The 25,469-nt window shown below is 44.6% G+C and overlaps 1 protein-coding gene across 9 annotated transcripts in view; it reads right to left on the reverse strand.

Annotated features, from left to right (window-relative positions):
• The window catches only part of LOC137376165 (utrophin-like), a 904,611-nt gene that overhangs the window by 249,200 nt on the left and 629,942 nt on the right, over positions 1-25,469 (reverse strand). For all 9 annotated transcript variants that reach the window (XM_068044198.1, XM_068044197.1, XM_068044199.1 and 6 more), the window contains one exon: positions 622-890. In XM_068044198.1, coding sequence (XP_067900299.1) covers positions 622-890 — 269 coding nt within the window. The remainder of the gene's footprint in view (positions 1-621; positions 891-25,469) is intronic.

Raw genomic sequence — 25,469 nt, forward strand, 5'->3', positions numbered from 1 at the left:
CCTTACGGCTCCTTGAACCTGCTCCGCTATTTAATACAATCATGCCTGATGTTCTACCTCAACTTAACTTTCCTACCCTATCCCCATATCCCTTGATTCCCTTATCCTCTCCTGAAGGTATTGACATGCTTGGGTGTAGTCGCCCTCTTGCTAACCCAGTGAGGATTGAGGCTAATTATTGGACTCCTAATGTTGTCCCAACTGAGATCAACGAATTTAGCAGAGACCAAGGATTAAACCTGGTCTGTATGGTTGAGCTGGTTAATGCTTTAACAGGTTAGCCATTGCAGAAATCTCAATGAGAAACATTCATAAAAAAAATACAATTGTGCAGGTTTCACCCTAATTGTAAACAGTATTCAAATAGTATTAATTTGAATAACAATGCAACCAGCAGATAAATCATCTAATGCCACTGAGTAATAGGAGCCTCTTTGACACTAATTAATGTTAATGTAGTGTTATAATCAGATGTAATGCTCAATTAAGCAGTTTTACTTTATAAAATGTCAACAACTATACAAACATCATCAATGTTTCAGTGTTCATGTAGTTTCTTGTCTAGAGACAGAATTCTGTTTAGATCTGCTCATAAATAGAGAGTAATGTGATTGCACTTACTGTGGTTATGTCAATGTGATCCTGCAAGGAGTCAATAAGCAGATCACCTACAGGTTGCCAGTCAGTGCGGACACTCTCAGCTATTATCACATGAGCCTCAAGGTCATCCATAGCTGTCTGTAGTTCTTGAAGTTTCTCCAAGGCCTTTTCCACCTGTTTCTGCCAGTTGCTTGCATGGGCATTCAGCTGCTCCCAATTCTCCTTCACATCTGTCGACTGTTTGCGCACGGCTTTGGCAATTCTCTGGGCTCTCTCTTCAGGGGTAGGCTCTAGAATTGTACAGATGCAATTACTGATCAACCATCCATGGTACAGATTCTTTAAAACCTCCATTTCCTTCCTAAACCACTTTCCTTCAAAGGTCTCTTGGCACCTTCTCTTGGAATGAGGGCACGGCAGTATAGGACAGAAGGTTTTGTCGCAGACACATAAACGACAACTCCTGTGATTAGCTAGCCGGTGGTGTGACTGGTAGTGCCAGTTTTTCCTCCATTTGGAGAGGCAAAGAGAATCAATACAAAGGATAACAAAACTCATTGGATATTTACAATTTGTGACCACTAAATGGAAATAAAAAAAATAAGTAGAGTGAATAAAGAGGTACAACATTCAATATAAATATTTGCAAAGTCCTTTCATTCACAGCGATTATAGAGCAAATATGCGGCACACACCAACTTTTTATCTTTCAGGAGTTGCAAGTGAAATAATTAAATGAGGATATTAAATCCTCCGAATTTTCCCATAAAGATTTCCCTAGGCCACTCACCCAATTAGGCCATGGGGACAGACAGTTCCAGAAAATCTAGAAATCTCTGCTTCGAATCTATTCATTTGAGCTGTACAGGCTGAACAGGTTGCAACTGAACAGAGCCGGGACTGAGTTCCTTGTGGGACGTTTTGCTGGTGCTGTTGGGGAGGGTTTAAACTAATTTAGCAGGGGGACGGGGACCTGAGGGTAGACTCATCTGGGACGAAATCAGAAATTAAAATGGAAGGCAGAAAATTAATGGATGAGTCTGGAAGACAGAGGAAACGAGGGTTAGAAATTTAAAAAAAAGAGTTTGGCAGTGCTCAAGGGAATCTATTTCAATGCAAGGAGTATAGAAAATAAAGCAAATGAGCTGAGCGCACAGATAGACACGTGGCAGTATGATATCATAGCTATTACAGAAACATGGCTTAAGGAGTGATAGGAATGGCAGCTCAACGTTCCCGGATACAGGGTTTTCAGACGCGATATGGAAGGGGATAAGAATGGAGGGGGAGCGGCAATTTTGGTCAAGGAAACTATTACAGCTGTGATGAGGGATGATATGTTGGAAGGTTCATCAAATGAGGTCATATGGATTGAGCTAAGGAACAGAAAAAGGGGCAATCACACTGGTGGGAGTGCACTATAGATCCCCAAACAGTCAGAGGGATATAGAAGAGCAGATACATAGGCAAATCTCTGAGAAGGGCAAGAACAATAGGGCAGTAATAGTAGGGGATTTTAATCACCCCAATATTAACTGGGATAGTTTTAGTGTGAAAGGAATTGAGGGAGCAGAATTCTTGAGGTGCATTTAGGAGAACTTTTTTGCCCAGCATGTAGCAAGTCCAACAAGAGAGGGCGCAGTTTTAGATTTGGTTTTAGGAAATGAAGCTGGGCAGGTGGAAGGAGTGGCAGTGGCAAAGCATTTTGGTGGTAGAGATCATAATTCAGTCAGTTTTGAAACATAGAAAATAGGAGCAGGAGTAGGCCATTCGGCACTTCGAGCCTGCGACGCCATTCATTATGATCATGGCTGATCATCCAACTCAGTAACCTGTTCCCACTTCCGCCCCATACCCTTTGATTCATTTAGACCCAAGAGCTATATCTAACTCCTTCTTGAAAACACACAATGTTTTGGCCTCAACTGCTTTCTGTGGTAGCGAATTCCACAGGCTCACCACTCTCTGGGTGAAGAAATTTCTCCTCATCTCAGTCCTGAAAGGTTTCCCCCGTATCCTTAGACTATGACCCCTGGTTCTGGACTCCCACACCATCGGGAACATCCTTCCTGCATCTAGCCTGTCAAGTCCTGTTAGAATTCTATGGGTTTCTATGAGATCCCCCCTCACCCTTCTGAACTCCAGCTAATATAATCCTAACCGACTCAATCTCTCCTCATACGTCAGACCCGCCATTCCAGGAATCAGTCTGGTAAACCTTCGCTGCACTCCCTCTATAGCAAGAACATCCTTCCTCAGATAAGGAGACCAAAACTGCACACAATATTCCAGGTATGGCCTCACCAAGGCCCTGTATAACTGCGGCAAGACATCCCTGCTCCTGTACGCAAATCCACTCGCTATGAAGGCCAACATACCATTTGTCTTTTTTACTGCCTGCTGCACCTGCATGCTTACCTTCAGCGACTGGTGTACAAGAACACCCAGGTCTTGCTGCATATTTCCCTCTCTCAGTTTATAGCCGCTCAGATAATAATCTGCCTTCCTGTTTTTGCTACCAAAGTGGATAACCTCACATTTATCCACATTATACTGCATCTGCCATGTATTAGCCCACTGACTCAACTTGTCCAAATCACCCTGAAGCCTCTTTGCATCCTCCTCACAACTCACCCTCACACCCAGTTTTGTGTCATCTGCTAAGGAGATAACTAAGGAGAGTGTAAAACCCACAAAAGACCAAAAAGGTAACCTATGTGTAGGAGTGGAAGATATTGGTATGGTTCTTAATGAATAGTCTGCGTCTGTCTTCACAAATGAGTTCCCTCATCTAAATCATTAATATATATTGTGAATAGCATGTTTCCGCAAAGAAAAGGGGTGTGGCGGACAAATCTGGAGCCCCATGGATGTCAAGGAGCCTACAGGGTAAGATAAGGCAGAAAAGGAAAGCTTATGTCCAACACAGAGAACTCAATATTACAGAAAGCCGAAAGGAGGATAGGAAGTGGAGGGGTGAAATCAAAAAGGAAATTAGGAAAGCAAAGAGAGGGCATGAAAGAATATTGGCAAGCAAAATCAAGGTGAACCCAAAGATGTTTTATCAATACATTAACAGTAAGAGGATAACTAAGGAGAGTGTAAAACCCACAAAAGACCAAAAAGGTAACCTATGTGTAGGAGTGGAAGATATTGGTATGGTTCTTAATGAATAGTTTGCGTCTGTCTTCACAAATGAGGAGGACGATGCAGATTTTAGTTTAGAGATACAGCACTGAAACAGGCCCTTCGGCCCACCGAGTCTGTGCCGACCATCAACCACCCATTTATACTAATCCTACACTTATCCCATATTCCTACCACATCCCCACTTGTCCCTATATTTCCCTGCCACCTACATCTGCTAGTATTAATGGGATTAGCCTCCTTGAAAGTTGATAAATCACCAGGGCCAGATGAAATGTATCCTAGGCTGTTAAAAGAAGTAAGAGGGGAAAGAACAGAGGGTCTGACCATCATTTTTTAGTCCTCACTGGAGACAGGTGTGATGCCGGAGGATTGGACAATTGCTAATGTTGTACCTCTGTTTAAAAAGGGAGCGAAGGATAGACTGAATAATTACAGGCTAGTCAGTCTAACCTCTGGAGTGGGCAAATTACTGAAATCTATTCTGAGAGATAGGATAAACTGTCACTTAGAAAGGCACAGGTTAATCAAGGATAGTCAGCATGGATTTGTTAAAGGAAGATTTTGTTTGACCAACTTGATTGAATTTTTTGAAAGAAGAAGATAGATGAGGGTAGTGCAGTTGAGGTGGTCTACATGGATTTTGACGAGGTTCCACATGGCAGAGCGGTTAAAAAAATAAAATCCCATGGGACCTAGGGAAATGCAGCAAGGTGGATACAAAATTGGCTCAGTGGCAGGAAACAAAGGGTAATTGTTGACGGCTGTTTTAGTGACTGGAGGGCTGTTTCCAGTGGTGTTCTGCAGGATTCAGTACTCGGTCCCCTGCTTTTTGTGGTATATATTAACGATTTGGACATAAATGTAGGGGGCATGATCAAGAAGTGTGCGGACGACACAAAGATTGGCCATGTGGTAGATAGCGAGGAGGATAGCTGGAGGCTGCAGGAAGATATAGATGGTCTGGTCAAATGGGCAGAAAAGTGGCAAATGGAATTCAATTTGGAGAAGTGAGAGGTGATGCATTTGGGGAGGTAAAACAAGGCAAAGGAATACACGATTAATGAGAAAATACTGAGAAGTGTAGAGGAAGTGAGGGACCTTGGAGTGAATGTCCACAGATCCCTGAAGGTAGCAGGACAGGTCGATATGGTGGTTAAGAAGGCATATCGAATCCTTACCTTTATTAGCCAAGGTATAGAACATAAGAGCAGGGAGGTTATGGTGGAACTGTATAACACATTGGTTAGGCCACAACTTGAGCACTGTCTGCAGTTCTGGTCACCTCATTACAGAAAGGATGTAATTGCACTAGAGAGGGTACAGAGGAGATTTACGAGGATGTTGCCAGGACTGGAAAAATGCAGCTTTGAGGAAAGATTGGATAGGCTGGGGTTGTTCTCCTTGGAACAGAGAAGGCTGAGGGGAGATCTGATTAAAATGTACAAAATTTTGAGGGGCCTGGATACAGTGGAGGTGAAGGGTCTAATCACCTTAGCAGAGAGGTCAGTGACGAGGGGACATCGATTTAAAGTGATTGGTGAGAAAAATTAGCGGGGAGATGAGGAAAATCTTTTTTAACCAGAGGGTGGTGATGGTCTGGAGCTCACTGTTTGAAAGGGTGGTTGAAGCAAAGACCCCTCAACTCATTCAAAAGGAGTCTGGATATGCACCTCAAATGCCGTAAGCAGCAAGGCTCTGGACAAATGCTGGAAGGTGGGATTAGAATAGGTGGATCGTTTTTTGGCCAGCACAGACACAATGGACCAAGTGGCCTCTTTCTGTGCCTTAAACTTCCTATGATTCTCAGAAGATAGTAAGTCAAAGGGTGATGCAGCTGAATTGGCTAGAATTCAATTCCAACTGAAACAACTTGAGCAGGAAAAGGAAACGAAAAAACTTGAATTGGAAAAACAGGAAAGGGAGAAAGAAGGAGCATTTCAGATAGAAAGTGAAAGAGAAGCAAGGGGATTCTAATTAAAAGAGATGGAACTAAGACAAAGGAGTGGTCTTGACACAAGGGAAGAATCTGAATCCAGCCCAGGACCCAGCAAAAAGCTGTTTAAATTTATACAAGCTCTCCCTAAGTTTGAGAAAAGGGATGTAGAGGAATTTTTCATTTCTTTTGAAAAAATAGCCAGACAAATGAAATGGCCAAAGTAAAGCTGGACACTGCTTATGCAAAGCAAGGTGATGGGCAGAGCTCATGAAGTTTATAACATGCTTCCTGAAGATGCTTCTGCACATTATGAGATGGCAAAAAAGGCTATTCTCGCTGCCTATGAGTCAGTCCCTGAAGATTACCATTAGAAGTTTCAGAACTTACGGAGATGGGCTGGGCAGACATATGTTAGGATTGCTAAGCTAACAAGTTTTGACTTTTTTTTTTGGTTTTCAGTAGATTTGTTGTTGTGTTGTTGCCCGTGCCACGTGCTAGCGAAGCGAGGAATAGGGAGAGAGAGGAGTTGAACACGTGGCTGCAGGGATGGTGTAGGAGGGAGGGTTTTGGTTTCCTGGATAATTGGGGCTCTTTCTGGGGTAGGTGGGACCTCTACAAACAGGATGGTCTGCACCTGAACCAGAGGGGTACCAATATCCTGGGGGGTGGGGGGCGGGGGGGGGGCGGGAGATTTGCTAGTGCTCTTCGGGGGGGTTTAAACTAATTCAGCAGGGGGATGGGAACCTAAATTGTAGTCCCAGTGTGCAGGATGTTGAGAGTAGTGAGGTCAGGGATAAGGTTACAAGGACGCAAGAGGGCACTGGCAAGCAAGAACTTGGTTTAAAATGTGTCTACTTCAACGCCAGGAGCATCCGGAATAAGGTGGGCGAGCTTGCAGCATGGGTTGGTACCTGGGATCTCGATGTTGTGGCCATTTCGGAGACATGGGTAGAGCAGGGACAGGAATGGATGTTGCAGGTTCCGGGATTTAGATGTTTCAGTAAGAACAGAGAAGATGGTAAAAGAGGGGGGGGGGTGGTGTGGCATTGTTAATCAAGGAGAGTATTACGGCGGCAGAAAGGACGTTTGAGGACTCGTCTACTGAGGTAGTATGGGCCGAGGTTAGAAACAGGAGAGGAGAGGTCACCCTGTTGGGAGTTTTCTATAGACCTCCGAATAGTTCCAGAGATGTAGAGGAATGGATAGCGAAGATGATTCTCGACAGGAGCGAGAGTAACAGGGTAGTTGTTATGGGGGACTTTAACTTTCCAAATATTGACTGGAAATACTATAGTTCGAGTACTTTAGATGTGTCAGTTTTTGTCCAGTGTGTGCAGGAGGGTTTTCTGACACAGTATGTAGACAGGCCAACCAAGGGCGATGCCACATTGGATTTGGTACTCGGTAATGAACCCGGCCAGGTGTTAGATTTAGATGTAGGTGAGCACTTTGGTGATAGTGATCACAATTCGGTTAGGTTTACCTTAGCGATGGGCAGGGACAGGTATATACCGCAGGGCAAGAATTATAGCTGGGGGAAAGGAAATTATGATGCGATTAGGCAAGATTTAGGATACGTAGGATGGGGAAGGAAACTGCAGGGGATGGGCACAATCGAAATGTGGAGCTTATTCAAGGAGCAGCTACTGCGTGTCCTTGATAAGTATGTACCTGTCAGGCAGGGAGGAAGTTGTCGAGCGAGGGAGCCGTGGTTTACTAAAGAAGTTGAAGCGCTTGTCAAGAGGAAGAAGGCGGCTTATGTTAGGATGAGACGTGAAGGCTCAGTAAGGGCGCTTGAGAGTTACAAGCAAGCCAGGAAGGATCTAAAGGGAGAGCTTAGAAGAGCGAGGAGAGGACACGAGAAGTCATTGGCGGATAGGATCAAGGAAAACCCTAAGGCTTTCTATAGGTATATCAGGAATAAAAGAATGACTAGAGTTAGATTAGGGCCAATCAAGGATAGTAGTGGGAAGTTGTGTGTGGAATCAGAGGAGATAGGGGAATCGTTAAATGAATATTTTTCGTCAGTATTTACAGCAGAGAAAGAAAATGTTGTCGAGGAGAATACTGAGATACAGACTACTAGGCTAGATGGGATTGAGGTTCACAAGGAGGAGGTGTTAGCAATTTTGGAAAGTGTGAAAATAGATAAGTCCCCTGGGCCAGATGGGATGTATCCTAGGATTCTCTGGGAAGCCAGGGAGGAGATTGCAGAGCCTTTGTCCTTGATCTTTATGTCGTCATTGTCGACAGGAATAGTGCCGGAAGACTGGAGGATAGCAAATGTTGTCCCCTTGTTCAAGAAGGGGAGTAGAGACAGCCCTGGTAATTATAGACCTGTAAGCCTTACTTCGGTTGTGGGTAAAATGTTGGAAAAGGTTATAAGAGATAGGATTTATAATCATCTTGAAAAGAATAAGTTCATTCGAGATAGTCAGCACGGTTTTGTGAAGGGTTGGTCGTGCCTCACAAACCTTATTGAGTTTTTCGAGAAGGTGACCAAACAGGTGGATGAGGGTAAAGCCGTGGATGTGGTGTATATGGATTTCAGTAAGGCGTTTGATAAGGTTCCCCACGGTAGGCTATTGCAGAAAATACGGAAGTATGGGATTGAAGGTGATTTAGTGCTTTGGATCAGAAATTGGCTAGCTGAAAGAAGACAGAGGTGGTGGTTGATGGCAAATGTTCATCCTGGAGTTTAGTTACTAGTGGTGTACCGCAAGGATCTGTTTTGGAGCCACTGCTGTTTGTCATTTTTATAAATGACCTGGATGAGGGTGTAGAAGGGTGGGTTAGTAAATTTGCGGATGACACGAAGGTCGGTGGAGTTGTGGATAGTGCCGAAGGATGTTGTAGGGTACAGAGGGACATAGATAGGCTGCAGAGCTGGGCTGAGAGATGGCAAATGGAGTTTAATGCAGAAAAGTGTGAGGTGATTCACTTTGGAAGGAGTAACAGGAATGCAGAGCTAGGGCTAATGGGAAGATTCTTGGTAGTGTAGATGAACAGAGAGATCTTGGTGTCCAGGTACATAAATCCCTGAAAGTTGCTACCCAGGTTAATAGGGCTGTTAAGAAGGCATATGGTGTGTTGGCTTTTATTAGTAGGGGGAGCGAGTTTCGGAGCCACGAGGTCATGCTGCAGCTGCACAAAACTCTGGTGCGGCCGCACCTGGAGTATTGCGTGCAGTTCTGGTCACCGCATTATGGGAAGGATGTGGAAGCTTTGGAAAGGGTGCAGAGGAGATTTACTAGGATGTTGCCTGGTATGGAGGGAAGATCTTACGTGGAAAGGCTGAGGGACTTGAAGTTGTTTTCGTTAGAGAGGAGGAGGAGGAGAGGTGACTTAATAGAGACATATAAGATAATCAGAGGGTTAGTTAGGGTGGATAGTGAGAGTCTTTTTCCTCGGATGGTGATGGCAAACACGAGGGGACATAGCTTTAAGTTGAGGGGTGATAGATATAGGACAGATGTCAGAGGTAGTTTCTTTACTCAGAGAGTAGTAGGGGCGTGGAACGCCCTGCCTGCAACAGTAGTAGACTCGCCAACTTTAAGGGCATTTAAGTGGTCATTGGATAGACATATGGATGAAAATGGAATAGTTTAGGTCACATGGTTTCACAGGTCGGCGCAACATCGAGGGCCGAAGGGCCTGTACTGCGCTGTAATGTTCTATGTAAAATTTGACAGGGTAAAGCAAGTTAATTTTGATTGTTGTATATGGGCATTCAAGATGGAAGGCACATAAAGAACAAAGCACAGTACAGCACAGGAACAGGCCATTCGGCCCTCCAAGCCTGCGCCGATCATGATGCCTGGCTAAACTAAAACCTTCTGCACTTCTGGGGACTGTATCCCTCTATTCCCACCCTATTCATGTATTTGTCAAGATGTCTCTTAAACATCGCTATCGGACCTGCTCCCACCACCTCCCCCGGCAGCAAGTTCCAGGCACTCACCACCCTCTGTGTAAAGAACTTGCCTTGCACATCCCCTCTAAACTTTGCCCCTCGCACCTTAAACATATGTCCCCTAGTAACTGACTCTTCCATGGGAAAAAGCTTCTGACTGTCCACTCTGTCCATGCCACTCATAACTTTGTAAACCTCTATCATGTTGCCCCTCCACCTCCGTCGTTCCAGTGAAAACAATCAGAGTTTATCCAACCTTTCCTCATAGCTAATGCCCTCCAGACCAGGCAACATCCTAATGCCCTCCAGACCAGGCAACATCCTGGTAAACCTCTTCTGTACCCTCTCCAAAGCCTCCACATCTTTCTGGTAGTGTGGTGACCAGAATTGCACGCAATATTCTCAGCGTGGCCTAACTAAGGTTCTGTACAGCTGCAGCATGACTTATCAGAACCTTAGAGAATTCATTCTCTTGGAAGAGTTTAAAAATTCAATCTCTCCAGTAGTGAGAACCCATGTAGATAACCTGAAAGTTTTAAAAGCCAGGCAAGCAGCAGAAACTGCTGATAATTTTGAGCTTGTGAATAAGCCAAAACCTTTTGTTCGTCACCCCCACAAACCCGAGGAGGATAGGAAGTGGGAGAGTGAAAGTAAGGCAAGCAGCTGGGGACAAGAAGGAACAGCTAGTAATGCCCCAGGATCACCACCTCAGGCCAGAAAGGAAGGTGCTGAGGGTCGAAGTGAGGTCCGCAAGCCGAAGTGTTATCATTGCCACAAGGTGGAACATCTTCGTTCAGAATGCTGCAAGTTGTGAGGCAAACCCATGTGATCTGTTGGGGTACACAAAGCTAATGCAGAGAAAGAGGCTCTGACTGACACGACAGCAAACCAGGCTGCAGCTTTAACGGCAGCTGTAAAACCAGACACAAAAATTAAAATGAGTGTCGATGTTAAGAATAAGATACCTGAAAGTTTTTAGTTTTAGTTTTAGGGATACAGCACTGAAACAGGCCCTTCGGCCCACCTGTGCCGACCATCAACCACCCATTTATACTAATTCTACACTAATTCCATATTCCTATCACATCCCCACCTGTCCCCCTATATTTCCCTACCACCTACCTATACTAGGGGCAATTTATAATGGCCAATTAACCTATCAGCCTGCAAGTCTTTGCCATGTGGGAGAAAACCAGCGCACCCGGAGGAAACCCACGCAGACACAGGGAGAACTTGCAAACTCCACACAGGCAGTACCCAGAATTGAACCCGGGTTGCTGGAGCTGTGAGGCTGCGGTGCTAACCACTGCGCCACTGTGCCGCCCTTTTGTCAAAGGGAAAAGTAACTCCATATCCCTTAAGTGAGGCAGGGAAACCTATTGTTACACTTAGGGATACAGGAGCAATCCAAACTCTTTTGCTGGGGAAAGATATAACACATTTCCACCAGACAGCACACTGAACACTAAAGTTTTGTCAATGGTACTGGCGGGGAATATATACCCGTACCTTTATATAGAGTGCACCTGGAGTGCCACCTAATATCTGGGATGGTAAAGGAAAAAGAACAGTACAGCACTGGAACAGGCCATTCGGCCCTCCAAGCCTGCGCCGATCATGATGCCTGTCTAAACTAAAACCTTCTGCACTTCCGGGGTCCGTATCCCTCTATTCCCATCCTATTCATGTATTTGTCAAGATGCCTCTTAAAAGTCGCTATCGTACCTGCTTCCACCATCTCCCCCAGCAGCAAATTCCAGGCACTCACCACCCTCTGTGTAAAGAACTTGCCTCGCACATCCCCTCTAAACTTTGCCCCTCGCACCTTAAACTTATGTCCCCTAGTAACGGACTCTTCCACCCTGGGAAAAAGCTTCTGACTATCCACTCTGTCCATGCCGCTCATAACTTTGTCAACCTCTATCAGGTCGCAGCTCCACCTCCGTCGTTCCAGTGAAAACAATCAGAGTTTATCCAACCTCTCCTCATAGCTAATACCCTCCAGACCAGGCAACATCCTGGTAAACCTCTTCTGTACCCTCTCCAAAGCCTCCACATCCTTCTGGTAGTGTGGCGACCAGAATTATACGCAATATTCCAAGTGTGACCTAACTAAGGTTCTGTACAGCTGCAGCATGACTTGCCAATTTTTATACTCTATGCCCCGACCAATGAAGACAAGCATGCCGTATGCCTTCTTGACTACCTTATCCACCTGCGTTGCCACTTTTAGTGACCTGTGGACCTGTACGCCCAGATTTCTCTGCCTGTCAGTACTCCTAAGAGTTCTGACATTTACTGTATACTTCCCAGCTGTATTAGATCTTCCAAAATGCATTACCTCACATTTGTCCGAATTAAACTCCATCTGTCATTTCTCCGCCCAAGTCTCCAACCGATCTATATCTTGCTGTATCCTCTGACAATCCTCATCACTATCCGCAACTCCACCAACCTTTGTGTCGTCCGCAAACTTACTAATCAGACTAGCTACATTTTCCTCCAAATCATTTATAAATACGACAAACAGCAAAGGTCCCAGCACTGATCCCTACGGAACACCACGAGTCACAGCCCTCCATTCAGAAAAGCACCCTTCCACAGCTACCCTCTGTCTTCTATGACCGAGCCAGTTCTGTATCCATCTTGCCAGCTCACCTCTGATCCCGTGTGACTTCACCTTTTGTACCAGTCTTCCATGAGAGACCGTGTCAAAGGCTTTACTGAAGTCCATATGAACAACATTCACTGCCCTTCCTTCATCCATCGTCTTCGTCACTTCCTCAAAAAACTTTATCAAGTTAGTGAGACACGACTTCCCCTTCACAAAACCATGCTGCCTCTCGCTAATCAGTCCATTTGTTTCCAAATGGGAGTAAATCCTGTCCCGAAGAATCCTCGCCAATAAATACCCTACCACTGACGTAAGGCTCACCGGCCTGTAATTTCCTGGATTATCCTTGTTACCCTTCTTAAACAAAGGAACAACATTGACTATTCTCCAGTCCTCTGGGACCTCACCTGTAGCCAATGAGGATACAAAGATTTCTGTCAAGGCCCCAGCAATCTCCTCCCTTGCCTCAATCAGTATTCTGGGGTCGATCCCATCAGGCCCTGGGGACTTATCTAGCTTAATGTTTTTCAAGACGCCCAACACCTCCTCCTTTTTGAAAGCGATATGACCCACACTATCTACACTCCCTTCCCTAGACTCATCTTCCACCAAGTCCTTCTCCTTGGTGAATACTGAAGCAAACTACTCATTTAGTACCTCGCCCATTTCCTCTGGCTCCACGCATAGATTCCCTCCTCTGTCCTTGACTGGGCCAACCCTTTCCCCGGGCTACCCTCTTGCTCTTTATATACGTATAAAAAGCCTTGGGATTCTCCTTAATCCTGTTTGCCAATGACTTTTCATGACCCCTTTTAGCCCTCCTGACTCCTTGCTTAAGTTCCTTCCTACTTTCTTTTTATTCCTCAAGGGCTTTGTCTGTTCCCAGCCTTCTAGCCCTTACGAAGGCTTCCTTTTTCTTTTTCATGAGGCTCACAATATCCCTCGTTATCCAAGGTTCCTGAAACTTGCCAAACTTATCCTTCATCCTCACAGGAACATGCCGGTCCTGGATTCTAATCAAGTGACGTTTGAAGGACTCCCACACGTCAGATGTTGATTTACCCTCAAACAGCCGCCCCCAATCGAAATTCTTCAGTTCCTGCCTAATATTGTTATAATTAGCCTTCCCCCAATTTAGCACCTTCACCCGAGGACTACTCTTATCCTTATCCACAAGTACCTTAAAACTTACGGAATTATGGTCACTGTTCCCGAAATGCTCCCCTACTGAAACTTCGACCACCTGGCCGGGCTCATTCCAAAATACCAGGTCCAGTACGGCCCCTTCCCTAGTTGGACTATCTACATATTGTTTCAAGAAGCCCTCCTGGATGCTCCTTACAAATTCTGCCCCATCCAAGCCCCGAGCCCTATGTGAGTCCCAGTCAATATAGGGGAAGTTAAAATCACCCACCACAACAATCTTGTTGCTTTTGCATCTTTCCAAAATCTGTCTACATATCTGCTCCTCTACCTCCCGCTGGCTGTTGTGGAGGCCTGTAGTAAACCCCCATCATTGTGACTGCACCCTTCCTATTCCTGAGCTCTACCCATATTGCCTCCCTGAATGATCCCTCTGAGGTGTACTCCCGCAGTACAGCTGTGATATTCTCCTTAACCTGTAATGCAACTTCCCCCACCCCTATTACATGCCCCTCTATCCCGCCTGAAGCATCTAAATCCAGAAACGTTTAACTGCCAATCCTGTCCTTCCCTCAACCAAGTATCTGTAATAGCAACAACATCATAGTTCCAAGTACTAATCCAAGCTCTAAGTTCATCTGCCTTACCTGTTATACTTCTCGCATTGAAACAAATGCACTTCAGACCACCAGTCCCACTGTGCTCAGCAACATCTCTCTGCCTGCTTTTTGTCTCAGTCTTACTGACCTTATTCACTAGTTCCCCCTCAGTTATTTCACCTGTTGACCTACTGCTCTGGTTCCCACCAGTAAAAGTAACTGTAGGAGTTGTCCATATTTGCCAGTAGAGGGAATTGACGTACTCCTAGGGAATGATTTGGCCGGATCAAAAGTATCAGTTTCTCCCATAGAGAAACCAAGTGAAGTTAAAGAAACGGAACAATTACAGGAACAAGTTCCAGGAATGGTTCCGGCATGTGTAGCAATGGCTAAACAGGTTCCATTATCGGAGGTAAAATTGGCACCACAAACAGACAGCAAAGTATATGAAACCTTATTTGGAGATTTGGATAATCCAGATGAGATGTTTAACAAATTTTCTATAATTGCTGCACAAGCTGTTCCAGAGCTGCACAGAATAGCACAGGCAGCTCTGGCAGAAGCAGAGGCGAATGGAGTTCCAGAACGCTATTTTGTTGAAGACGGGGTTTAGAGGAGGAAATGGAGGCCGCCTCATAGACCTGCGGAGGAAGACTGGACAATTGTTAGACTGATAGTGGCACCACCTAAATATCGCCAGGAATTATTAAAGTTCGCACATGACATTCCTCTTGCAGGACATATGGGGATTCGCAAGACCAAATCATGTATAAGTCAACATTATTACTGGCCAGGCCTTACAAAGGATGTGAAGCAATTTTGTAGGATGTCATACTTGCCAAATGGTGGGAAAACCACAACCTACCATAAAACTGGCACCACTAATTCCCATACCAGTTATTGAAGAACCATTTAGTAGAGTATTGGTAGACTGTGGAGGACCCTTGCCAAAAACAAAAGCGGGACATCAACATATACTTACTATTATGGATATGGCTACTCGATTTCCAGAGGTTATTCCTTTGAGGACAATTACTGCTAAAGTAGTGATAGTGACGTTAACCCAATTCTTTACGAGATATGGATTACCACTTGAAGTTAAATCGGATCACGGTTCTAATTTCTCGTCTAAAATATTTCAAGAAGTGATGGGTAAGTTGAGTACCAAATAATTAAAATCTTCAGCATATCACCCACAAACTCAGGGAGCTTTAGAGAGGTACCATCAAACTCTCAAAACAATAATTAGAGCATCTTTCTTTCTTTGGCCTCCTTATCTCGAGAGACAATGGGTAAGCGCCTGGAGGTGGTCAGTGGTTTGTGGAGCAGCGCCTGGAGTGGCTATAAAGGCCAACTCTAGAATGACAGGCTCTTCCACAGGTGCTGCAGAAAAATTTGTTTGTCGGGGCTGTTACACAGTTGGCTCTCCCCTTGCGCTTCTGTCTTTTTTCCTGCCAACTGCTAAGTCTTTTCGATTCGCCACACATTAGCCCCGCCTTTATGGCTGCCCGCCAACTCTGGCGAACGCTGGCAACTGACTCCCACGACTTGTGATCAATGTCACAGGACTTCATGTCGCGTTTGCAGACATCTTTAAGGTGGAGACATGGACGGCCGGTGGGTCTGATACCAGTGGCGAGCTCGCTGTACAATGTGTCTTTGGGGATCCTGCCATCTTCCATGCGGCTCACATGGCCAAGCCATCTCAAGCGCCGCTGACTCAGTAGTGTGGAAAAGCTGGGGGTGTTGCCCATCTCGAGGACCTCTGTGTTGGAGATACGGTCCTGCCACCTGATGCCAAGTATTCTCCGGAGGCAGCGAAGATGGAATGAATTGAGATGTCGCTCTTGGCTGACATACGTTGTCCAGGCCTCGCTGCCATAGAGCAAGGTACTGAGGACACAGGCCTGATACACTCGGACTTTTGTGTTCCGTGTCAGTGTGCCATTTTCCCACACTCTCTTGGCCAGTCTGGGCATAGCAGTGGAAGCCTTTCCCATGCGCTTGTTGATTTCTGCATCTAGGGACAGGTTACTGGTGATAGTTGAGCCTAGGTAGGTGAACTCTTGAACCACTTCCAGAACGTGGTCGCCAATATTGATGGATGGAGCATTTCTGACGTCCTGTCCCATGATGTTGGTTTTCTTGAGGCTGATGGTTAGGCCAAATTCGTTGCAGGCAGCCGCAAACCTGTCGATGATACTCTGCAGACACTCTTCAGTGTGAGATGTTAAAGCAGCATCATCAGCAAAGAGGAGTTCCCTGATGAGGACTTTCCGTACTTTGGACTTCGCTCTTAGACGGGCAAGGTTGAACAACCTGCCCCCTGATCTTGCGTGGAGGAAAATTCCTTCTTCTGAGGACTTGAACGCATGTGAGAGCAGCAGGGAGAAAAAAATCCCAAAAAGTGTGGGTGCGAGAACACATCCCTGTTTCACGCCACTCAGGATAGGAAAGGGGTCTGATGAGGTGCCGCTATGCTGAATTGTGCCTTTCATATTGTCATGGAATGAGGTGATGATACTTAGTAGCTTTGGTGGACATCCAATCTTTTCTACTGGTCTGAAGAGACCACTTCTGCTGACGAGGTCAAAGGCTTTGGTGAGATCAATGAAAGCAATGTAGAGGGGCATCTGTTGTTTGCGGCATTTCTCTTGTATCTGACGAAGGGAGAACAGCATGTCAATGGTTGATCTCTCTGCTCGAAAGCCACACTGTGCCTCAGGGTAGATGCGCTCGGCCAGCTTCTGGAGACTGTTTAAAGTGACTCGAGCAAAGACTTTCCCCACTATGCTGAGCAGGGAGATTCCACGGTAGTTGTTGCAGTCAACGCGCTCACATTTGTTTTTATAGAGGGTGATGATATTGGCATCGCGCATGTCCTGAGGTACTGCTCCCTCGTCCCAGCACAGGCAAAGCAGTTCATATAGTGCTGAGAGTATAGCAGGCTTGGCACTCTTGATTATTTCAGGGGTAATGCTGTCCTTCCCAGGGGCTTTTCCGCTGGCTAGAGAATCAATGGCATCACTGAGTTCCGATTTTGTCATGAATATCCCCATGATTGGGATAAAGAACAAAGAACAGTACAGCACAGGAACAGGCTATTCTGCCCGCCAAGCCTGCGCCGATCTTGATGCCTGTCTAAACTAAAACCTTCTGCACTTCCGGGGCCCATATCCCTCTATTCCCATCCTATTCATGTATTTGTCAAGATGTCTCTTAAACGTCGCTATCGTATCTGCTTCCACCACCACCTCCCCTGGCAGCAACTTCCAGGCACTCATCACCCTCTGTGTAAAAAACCTGCCCTGCACATCCCCTCTAAACTTTGCCCCTCGCACCTGAAACCTATGTCCCCTAGTAACTGACTCTTCCACCCTGCGAAAAAGCTTCTGACTATCCACTCTGTCCATGCCACTCATAACTTTGTAAACCTCTATCATGTCGCCCCTCCACCTCCGTCGTTCCAGTGAAAACAATCCGAGTTTTTCCAACCTCTCCTCATAGCTGATGCCCTCCAGACCAGGCAACATCCTGGTAAACCTCTTCTGTACCCTCTCCAAAGCCTCCACGTCCTTCTGGTGGTGTGGCGACCAGCATTGCACGCAATATTCTAAGTGTGGCCTAACTAAGGTTCTGTACAGCTGCAACATGACTTGCCAATTTTTATACTCTATGCCCCGACCGATGAAGGCAAGCATGTCGTATGCCTTATTGACTACCTTATCCACCTGCGTTGCCATTTTCAGTGACCTGTGGACCTGTCCGCCCAGATCTCTCTGCCTGTCAATACTCCGAAGGGTTCTGCCATTTACTGTATACCTCCCACCTGCATTAGACCGTCCAAAATGCATTACCTCACATTTGTCCGGATTAAACTCCATCTGCCATTTCTCCGCCCAGGTCTCCAACCGATCTATATCCTGCTGTATCCTCTGACAATCCTCATCATTATCCGCAACTTCACCAACCTTTGAGTCGTCCGCAAACTTACTAATCAGACCAGCTACATTTCCCTCCAAATCATTTATATATACTGCAAATAGCAAAGGTCCCAGCACTGATCCCTGCGGAACACCACTAGTCACATCCCTCCATTCAGAAAAACACCCATCCACTGATACCCTCTGTCTTCTATTACCGAGCCAGTTCTGTATCCATCTTGCCAGCTCACCTCTGATCCCGTGTGACTTCACCTTTTGTACCAATCTGCCATGAGGGATCTTGTCAAAGGCTTTACTAAAGTTCATATAGATAACATCCACTGCCCTTCCTTCATCAATCATCTTCGTCACTTCCTCAAAAAACTCAATCAAATTAGTAAGACACGACCTCCCCTTCACAAAACCATGCTGTCTCTCACTAATAAGTTTGTTTGTTTCCAAATGGGAGTAAATCCTGTCCCGAATAATCCTCTATAATAATTTCCCTACCACTGATGTAAGTCTCACCGGCCTATAATTTCCTGGATTATCCTTGCCACCCTTCTTAAACAAAGGCACAACATTGGCTATTCTCCAGTCCTCTGGGACCTCACCTGTAGCCAATGAGGATGCAAAGATTTCTGACAAGGCCCCAGCAATTTCTTCCCTTGCCTCTCTCAGTATTCTAGGGTAGATCCCATCAGGCCCTGGGGACATATCTACCTTAATGCTTTGCAAGACACCCAACACCTCCTCCTTTTTGATAATGAGATGACTGAGACTATCTACACTCCCTTCCCTCGGCTCATCATTCACCAAGTCCTACTCTTTGGGCTAGACTTTCTTTTATTTGCTACAAGAGATTCACCGAATGAGTCTACAGGTTTTATTCCTTTCGAATTGGTTTACGGGCATGAAATGAGAGGTCCTCTAAAACTCATCAAAGACATTTTCTTAGAACAAAGGAATGAATCTTCGACACTGGACTATGTATCTGTGTTCCGGGAAAGGCTCATGAAAGCTTGCAATGTGGCTCGGGAACACCTCAAAGCATCCCAAGCCAGTATGAGAACATGGGCAGACAACAACGCAAAGAGCCGAAATTTTCAACCAGGTATGAAGCATTAGTATTGTTACCTTTACATTAAAAGCACGGTTCAGTGATCCATATACAATGGTTAAAAGAGTGAGTAAGGTAAATTACTTGATTGACACTCCTGATCGCCAGAAGAAGAATTGGTTGTGTCTTATCAATATGTTAAATGAATGTTAATCGCAGGGAGGAGGATAAGCCAGTACAGGTATGTCAGGTAATGGGGTCTGCTGAGAAGGAAAAGAATAGTGAGGATGAGGCAGAAGGAAGCCTAGTCAATTCTCAGATTGAACCTCCTACTATCTGGTTAGCGAATACAGAATGGCTTGGAAAATTGGACAACATGCTTTTGTACTTAGATGCAGAACAATGAGAAGACCTAACCAGGCTACTCATGACATTTAGAAGAGTCTGTAGTGATAAGCTGGGATGTACAACCTTAGCCACATATGATGTAGATATAGGGGAATCCGCTCCTTTAAAACAACATCCTTACCGCTTAAGTCCGGACGAACAGGCCCAGGTAAAAACAGAAATCCAATGTATGCTGGAAACAACTTAACTGGACTTAGTCAAAGCAGCTGGAGTTCACCAATAGTATTAGTGCCGAAACCTGATGGGTCAACCTGACTTTGGATAAACTACAGAAAAGTCGATGCAGTAACCAAGGCAAACTCCTACCCACTTCCTCGCTCAGAAGACTGTTTTGACAGAGTGGGCAGTGCTATGTTTCTTACCAAGATAGATTTGTTAAAGGGATACTGGCAAGTTCCTTTGACATCTCGAGCTAAAGAAATATCAGCTTTTGTCACACCAGACAGTCTTTATCAGTGCTGAGTGATGCCATTTAGGCTAAAAAATGCCCCAGCAACTTTTTAGAGATAATGAATCATGTGGTAGCCAGTGTTCCCAACTGCGTAGTGTATCTTGATGATGTACTAATATACAGTAATACTTGGAAAGCACACTTCAAACAGCTAGTAACTCTGCTTAAGAAGTTACAAGCTGCTAATTTAGTGGTAAATCTGGCAAAAAAAGCGAATTCGGAAAAGCAACAGTGATCGACTTTGGACATATGGTGGGGCAAGGACAAGTATTGCCAAGAATGGCAAAAGTACAAGCCTTAATGGAGATCCCTCTCCCTAAGACTAAACGTGAAACCATGAGGTTCTTGGGGATGTGTGGTTTCGACAAAGTTTGTACCAAATTTTAGTGCTGTAGCTGCTCCACTAACCGATTTGCTACAGAAAAGGAAAACCAAGGTAGTGTGGTCAGGTGAATGCCAGGCAGTTTTAGAAACGCCAAAAACAATTTTGACTAATAAACCAGTGTTAGCTGCTCCAAATTTTTATAAATCCTTCAAGGTAACAATTTATGCTCGTGACCTTGGGGTTGGTGCAGTCTTATTGCAGGATAACAAATCGGGCATAGAAAAAACAGTAGGGTACTTTTCAAGAAAATTGAATCGCCACCTAAAAAGTATCCCACCGTGGAAAGAGAAACACTAGGACTATTGCTGGCTCTTAAACATTTCGAAGTATATGTCTGCCAAGACTACAAAGAAACACTAATATATACTGGCCATAATCCATTAACACTCGTGGAAAAATTTAAAAACCGAAATGCCAGAATATTCAGATGGAGTTTATTGTTACAAGTCTTATCATTTGAAGATTGTACACATTTTGGGAAGAAACAATGTTATTGCCGATGCTTTGACGCGAGTTTAACCTTGTTGAGTTACATGAGTAACAATGGTACAAAGAAAAATTGTGTTAATTACCAGTAGAGTGAATGAGGGCATGAATGCGAAAATATGTTTAAAATGTTTTTTTTTAATTTCTGTTTTAAATTGTAATGAAACACATTCAAGAATGGCATTTCATTTCGCCAAGGGCAGAGGTGTCATAAGAATTTTTTTAAAACTAAGAGGTCTGTGTGCCTTTCAGACTGAGGAATAAAAGGACTTTCTGAGAATATTGAATGCTGAACTGGGTGCAGCACAGACTGCAAGGCAAGTTGTATCCAAACAACAGGAAGATTTTACGACAGTCTTGTGATGTCACAGTCGAAGGATTTTAGTTTTGAGTTCTGTAGTGTGAAACAGAAGAGAGAGCTGTGAGCTGAGATTTGCTGATAGACCAAGGAAAAGACCTATTCTCTCTGAAAATAAGCTTTGCATTTCAAGGAAAAGGTGCTATATTTAAGGTGTGATTTTGACCTGCCTGAAGAGAGAGAAAAGACCCAGGAAAAGAACAGTTGCTACACTCTGTGGAGAACACTGTTTTGGAGAAAGGAAGCCTTGTGTTTCAGGTGTGGGAGGTTGCTGTTGCCTCCAGTCTCAAGAATCCCTGCCTCAAGAGTGAGTTCTATGGTTTTTAGTGTTGTTTTTGGAAGATCCAGACATCTCAAGGAAGTTTCTACTGCTACTTTAGCAGTTAGGAAGTTAGACTGCTACTTTAAAATTTCAGTAGATCTATTGCTGCACCTTAAGCTGAAAGATCTGTGTGACGTCAGCTGCAGACGAATTGCCTTGAATGCCTACCCATCACAGACTGTTTATCAAACTCAGCTGGAGAGACATCGAGTGGAATCTGACTATTCGACTCTGGGACACCTCACCAATCTGGAAATATCCTACCAGGCTCTGACAAACAATTATTTTATTGTTCCTAAGAAACAATTATAACTTAAATCATCCTTTTTCCCCGGTTAACCAATTTTTGAATGTGTGTGTGCGTGCACTTGAGGGTTAAGAAGAATAAGGAGTTATAAAACCTGTTCATACATGTAGATTTATCTCATTACTGTTTCAAACTTTGTTTATTAATAGCTTTTTTTTTACTGTTTAAAGAAACCTGGTTTGGCGTGCTTTATTCTGGGCGATAAAGTGTTTACTTTGGCTAATTCCGGTAGGTGGGAAACTTTACTAATATGCTATGACCTGTGGAGTAGTGGGACTGAATTAACAGTTCATTACTCTCGCCTTGGTCATAAGACTTATGCATACTGGTAAAGTATTCCCTGTGGAAAAAGTGGCTTAAATTGGCAAATCCAACAAAGCAAAAAACGACAGATTCTTCAATTCACCATTTTGTTCTAGTGTGAATCCATTATGCTCAATTTAACACTTGCAAAACAATAGTAAATCATTTTTTGCAAGGACTTCTGAACTTCAGCCAGAAATTTACTTGCATTTACTGTTAACCTCAGTGTGACCTTAAACTTGCAAAAGTGCAACTGTTGCCTGGATTTGCCAATTTAAGCCACTTTTTCAACAGGGAATACTTTACCAGTATGCATAAGTGTTATGACCAAGGCGAGAGTAATGAACTGTTAATTCAGTCCCACTACTCCACAGGTCATAGCATATTAGTAAAGTTTCCCACCTACCGGAAATTAGCCAAAGTAAACACTTTATCGCCCAGAATAAAGCACGCCAAACCAGGTTACCAGATGTACGGTGAGTGAATGAGTCAAACTGCATTTTATTTTAGGAGTTTACTGATATTATCAGTCTTGAACTTCCTAATTATGTGCACATTTGTGCGGAAACAATACATCAGTGGCCTTGATTATTCTCTCTTAGCAATTCTTTGGGGATGAGGATTTTGGGAGGGTTGTACTCATCAGTTGCAGGCCCGCTGGTGGCTAATCAGGCCTATCCGTGGCCAGCAGATTCTCCCACATCGGTGTGGTCGCTGCTGGCGGAAAATGGATCTACCCTTCTCCTTTTTTCTTTCATGCTGGTTCTTTGCTCAATCTCCTAGGTATCTGTAGCACTCCTAATGTAGCATCTCCAGGCATCACTCTATGGCCTGTGCTTCCCACTGGCGATGGTCGATGTAGCACACAGGGAGTCCTTGAAAGGTTTTCATGCAGCCCTGTTCCTTTTACCCGTGGTCAGCTCTCCATACAACACGATCTTGGGCAGGTGACGGTCGTCCATCTGGGCAACGTGACCCACCCAACACAGTTGGCGCTGCAGGAGGATGGCCTTGATGCTGGTGATGTTGGCTGTTTCCAGGACTTCAATGTTTGTGATGCAGTCCTGCCAGCAGATCTTGAGGATGCTTCGGAAGGAGCACTGATGGAAGCGCTCGAGAAGGTGTACATGACCCGTGACTCGGCGCCATAACAGAAGGGTGGTGAGGACTACGGCTTTGTACACTGAGTTTGGTTTGTGCTCTGCGGCTGTGGTTGCTCCACACTCGTTTGTAGAGTCTGCCGAATGTACTGTTTGCTTTTGAGAGCCTATTGTCCACTTCCTTGATTACGAATGGGTGGCACAGTGATTAGCACCGCAGCCTCACAGCTCCAGCGACCCGGGTTCAGTTCTGGGTACTGCCTGTGCGGAGTTTGCAAGTTCTCCCTGTGTCTGCGTGGGTTTCCGCCGGGTGCTCCGGTTTCCTCCCACAACCAAAGACTTGCAGATTGATAGGTAACTTGGCCATTGTAAATTGCCCCTAGTGTAGGTAGGAGAATGGTGGGGATGTGGTAAAGAATATGGGGTTAATGTAGGATTAGTATAAATGGATGGTTGTTGGTTGGCACAGACTTGGTGGGCTGAAGGGCCTGTTTCAGTGCTGTATCTCTAAATAAATAATGTTAGTTAAACTATGTGGTTAATTTTATCTTTGTTTTTTAAAAGCTAAGGATGCAGAGCAAGGTGATAGGGCAAAGGCAGAAGTGCCACCTTTGGGATAAAATGCTAACAGGCCCTTTGTGCTTGCTTAGGTGGATGGAGAAGATCCTCTGACACTGATTAAAGAACACAAGAAATCCTCACACTGTTCGACTAACATTTGCCTTTCAACTAAGATCACCAAACTAATTACCTGATCATTATTTCATGGCTGTGTGCAAATTTGCTGCTGTGTTTGCCAACTTACAACAATGACTGCATTTTGCAAGCACTTAATCAAGCATTTTGGGATGACCTGAGGATGTGAAAGGAGTATACAAATACAAGATTTTTGCTTCTAGTTAAGTTTAATTGTGGCAGATATGTATAATAGACATGAAATAGTGTGGAAGGCTGTTGTAGGTTGCAACGGGACATTGACAGGATGCAGAGCTGGGCTGAGAAGTGGCAGATGGAGTTCAACCTGGAAAAGTGTGAAGTGATTCATTTTGGAAGGTTGAATTTGAATGCAGAATACAGGCTTAAAGACAGGATTCTTGGCAGTGTGGAGGAACAGAGGGATCTTGGGGTCCATGTCCATAGATCCCTCAAAGTTGCCACCCAAGTTGATAGGGTTGTTAAGAAGGCGTATGGTGTGTTGGCTTTCATTAACAGGGGGATTGAGTTTAAGAGCCGTGAGGTTATGCTGCAGCTCTATAAAGCCCTGGTTAGACCACACTTGGAATATTGTGTTCCGTTCTGGTCGCCTCATTATAGGAAGGATGTGGAAGCTATAGAGAGGGTGCAGAGGAGATTTACCAGGATGCTGCCTGGACTGGAGGGCATGTCTTACGAAGAAAGATTGAGGGAGCTAGGGCTTTTCTCATTGGAGCGAAGAAGGATGAGAGGTGACTTGATAGAGGGGTACAAGACGATGAGAGGCATAGATAGAGTGGATAGCCAGAGACTTTTTCCCAGGGTGGAAAGGGCTATCACCAGGGGGCATAATTTTAAGGTGATTGGAGGAAGGTTTCGGGGAGATGTCAGAGGTAGGTTCTTTACACAGAGAGTGGTGGGTGCGTGGAATGTGCTGCCAGCGGTGGTAGTAGAAGCAGATACATTAGGGACATTTAAGCGACTCTTGGATAGGTACATGGATGATAGTCGAATGAAGGGTAGGTAGTTAGTTTGATCTTAGAATAGGTTAAAGGTTCGGCACAACATCATGGGCCGAAGGGCCGGTACTGTGCTGTACTGTTCTATGTTCTAATAGAAAGACAACTAACATTAAGGAAGTAGATGCATATTAAAGATTGAATAGATTGTATAAATACATTTGTACACTTGGTTCATTCTGCCTCTCTTTCCCACACACAATATTTTCCATTCCCTTGGTCTCATCTTCCCTTTGATTTTTGTTTTACAGTAGTCGTTTTACCTTCAATTTTTTTAAAGTATAACCGCTTTATTTATCTTGCTCCTTGGTCCCACTGTCCACTTTGAATGAGGGAATAATTTCCCAAAAGAAGTCTTTGTATGGCTGTAAATCAACTCAAAGGACCGGTTTTGCCGAAGGAATTAATAGCCAAAGCAACAATAACTGAAATGGTTGCTTAATTGGCATGACCAGATTAATCACTGATGTGTAAAAACTGCAAAACAGAAAGACTTGCAGGGTTCAAGCAAACATTTCAGGAATATGATTGCAGCTCATACTTGCATCGGTAAACACATCCACCGAGGACAGATATAGGTAAGTGAACATACAGGATGACAAAGTTCTTTACAGTGCAGAGCTCAAACTGGTGTTCGAATTACAGACAGAGAGAGAGAGAGACAGAGAGAGAGAGAGAGAGAGAGAGAGAGAGAGAGGA

Source organism: Heterodontus francisci, chromosome 13 (assembly GCF_036365525.1).
Source record: "Heterodontus francisci isolate sHetFra1 chromosome 13, sHetFra1.hap1, whole genome shotgun sequence".
Lineage (NCBI taxonomy): Eukaryota > Metazoa > Chordata > Chondrichthyes > Heterodontiformes > Heterodontidae > Heterodontus > Heterodontus francisci.